Source organism: Rhea americana, unplaced genomic scaffold (genome assembly GCF_003343005.1).
Source record: "Rhea americana isolate MKP2758 unplaced genomic scaffold, rheAme1 scaffold_274, whole genome shotgun sequence".
NCBI lineage: Eukaryota > Metazoa > Chordata > Aves > Rheiformes > Rheidae > Rhea > Rhea americana.
In genome coordinates this window covers 929,029-931,712 of record NW_028186395.1, presented here as the reverse complement: position 1 = coordinate 931,712, position 2,684 = coordinate 929,029, and the positions used below count along the sequence as shown (strand labels likewise).

Here is a 2,684-nt window from a genome sequence, read left to right as displayed (position 1 = left end):
CCCTTGTTTGTAGGGTGGTGCTGCTGGCCCCGCCCCCAGGCCATGGCCCCGCCCCACCCTGCCCCTCCCCTTTGCCCCCAGGGCAGTGCCGCTGGCCCACGAGGTGCTGGAGGGCAGCGGGGCTCGGCCGCCCCTGGTGATCCTGCACGGGCTCTTCGGCAGCCAYGGCAACTTCCAGACGGTGGCCAAGGCAGTGGCGCGGCGCCGCGGCAGCAAGGTGAGGCCGCGGGCGGGCCTGCCCCCACTGCAGGCAGGCCGTGGGGCGCGGGGAGGCTGTTGGGCAGAGTGTGCCTAGGGGCCGGGGCTGACCCTTCCMCAGGCGCTGCCCCACGGTCAGCCCGTCTTCACCCCAGGGCCTCCCATGTCACGTGCGGCACTGCCACTGTGCGGCCTGGGGGCTGGGGACACGGCGTGCCACCAGCCGTCGTGGCGCAGGGACGCGGCGTGCCGCTGGTGTTGCGGTACCGGCACCCCGTGTATTGCGGGCCGTCGTGACGCTGGGGACACAGCCTGCGGCTAGCCAGYGGCCATCGTGGCTCCCGGGGAGGCAGCATGCCACCAGCAATCACCCTGTGACACAGTCCCCCCTTGCCCAACTAGGTGCTGACACTGGACGCCCGGAACCACGGAAACAGCCCCCACAGCCCRCTCATGACCTATGAAGCGATGAGTTTGGACGTGCAGCACCTCCTGGCCCGCCTGGGCATCACCAAGTGCATCCTCCTGGGACACAGCATGGGGGGCAAGACAGCCATGACAGTGGCCCTGCAGCGGGTTAGTGCTGCCCCCCTCAGTGCTTCAGGGTGGGCTGTAGGAAGAGCAGCCAGGATCCCTGTGCTGACAGCCATTGGCCTATGCTGTGCTGCGTCCTCCCGGACGTTCCCTGTTGCACCGATTGCAAGGGATTTTAGAGATTTCACGTGCCAAGACATAGGGAAACAGAAACTCGGGGAAGCATATGTGGAGTTTTGCTGCTCATGCAGCCTTCTGTTGTGGCTCTTTGGTGGGTGAGGCAGGAGGGAACTACAGGCTTTCTCGGGGTCTGGCTGTGGGCAGAGCCCTGTGCACTGTCGTGCTGCTCAAAGCAGGGCAGAGAGATCTAAACTYGCTTCCAGCTGTTCTGCTTGTGTCCCCAGCCAGACCTGGTGGAGCGCTTGATCTCTGTAGACGTTAGTCCCACCTCAACCACAGCTGTCTCTGAATTCTCTGCCTACATCTCCGCCATGAAGTCAGTGAGCATCCCCGATGGTCTGCCACGCTCCACAGCCCGCCGGCTGGCTGATGATCAGCTGCGTCCAGTTGTCCAGGTAGGAGATTGCTCTGCTTGGATGGGGTTTTCTCTCTGATCCTGTCCCTGGGATTGGAGCACACACCTCTAGGGCCATAGTCCCTGCTCGACTCTTTCCACCCCTGCTCACTCACCGTCTCTGCTAGGTTGCCAGGCGTGCATTGACTTTGGGGAATGTGGCAGACACAAGGCACGCACATCCAGCAGAATGGGGTGCCTGTCATGGAGGGGGGGATGGAGGATGCTGGGACATCTTGAGGGCTTGTTGCTCCTACTGAAGAGCATACAATCTGCTGGCATGTYCCCCTTTTGTGGCAGTTGGCACAGCTGAGACAGTTCCTTCTCACCAACCTGGTGGAGGTGGAGGGCCGCTACATCTGGCGAGTAAACCTGGAGGCTATATCCCATCACTTGTCAGATATCATGAACTTCCCTGTCTTCCACAAGCCGTATCCAGGCCCGACACTTTTCTTGGGAGGATCCAAGTCGCCCTATATCAGGTGAGACTGGAGAGAGGCAGAGTCTATGGTTTGATCCCTTGCACTCTGCTCRTGTAGCTGCTAAGGGTGGGAGGAAGCTGCAGAGATGGGGAAGGTCCTAAAATGAGCTGTAAGCCTCCAGTTGCTAGTACCACCAAAAGGTGCCTGAAGGGCAAAGGGAGTSTGAGGGAAGCCCTGGGCTTCCTTTGCAGGGAAAGGAGATGTGGTCAGACATAGGATCCTTCTCTGCTTGGGGAGCATGAGGGAAGACGTGGTTGGACCTCTGACCATGTGTTTCCCTTGTCCTTCAGCCCCAAAGACTACCCGGAGATTCAGCGTCTCTTCCCGAAGGCAGATATCCAGTTCATTGAAGGTGCGGGCCACGTAGTGCATCAAGATAARTTTGAAGAATTCATCACTGCTATCCTTAATTTCCTGCCACCACCATAAAGCCAGGGACTGTGGTTTCTGTGAGCACCACGTGGGACCTGAGGAGCTCTGGGAGATGAGGCAGGCCTCCTGGGCAGTGTGAGAAGAACCTTCCAACCCATCACTCCCTTTGCAGTGTGATCCTACCTGCAGAGCCATYTCCCACTCCATGTCAGATAGAGCTGGAGTTGGAGCTGGGCCTTTCCCAGCCCTCTGATCTTTCCTTGCCACCTTGCGGGGATGCAGAATGTCAGCAGCCGAGGACACTGTTCTTCCTGAGCATACAGTCCCAGGGGCTGTACTCAAGTGTCTGAGATGTTATAAGGGGGCAGAAGAGCTCTCAGGGAGGGTGCTCTGGTTTGCCAGAACAGCTTTGCCCTCTTGTGTTGGGGCCAGAATGATTTCCTGCTTCTGGACTGCCCAGTTGCAGAGCTGCCTGTGACTGTGCCGAACTTGCAATAAAGCTGAATCAATGGTGAGGCAGAAAA

The 2,684-nt window shown here is 59.4% G+C and overlaps 1 protein-coding gene across 1 annotated transcript in view; it reads left to right on the top strand.

Annotated features, from left to right (window-relative positions):
* Positions 1-2,684, top strand: part of ABHD11 (abhydrolase domain containing 11) — a 4,297-nt gene extending 1,613 nt beyond the window's left edge. Inside the window, exons 2-6 of the mRNA XM_085308416.1 lie at positions 82-217; positions 601-774; positions 1,137-1,307; positions 1,607-1,788; positions 2,079-2,684. Coding sequence (XP_085164542.1) covers positions 82-217; positions 601-774; positions 1,137-1,307; positions 1,607-1,788; positions 2,079-2,217 — 802 coding nt within the window. The 3' untranslated portion in view covers positions 2,218-2,684. The remainder of the gene's footprint in view (positions 1-81; positions 218-600; positions 775-1,136; positions 1,308-1,606; positions 1,789-2,078) is intronic.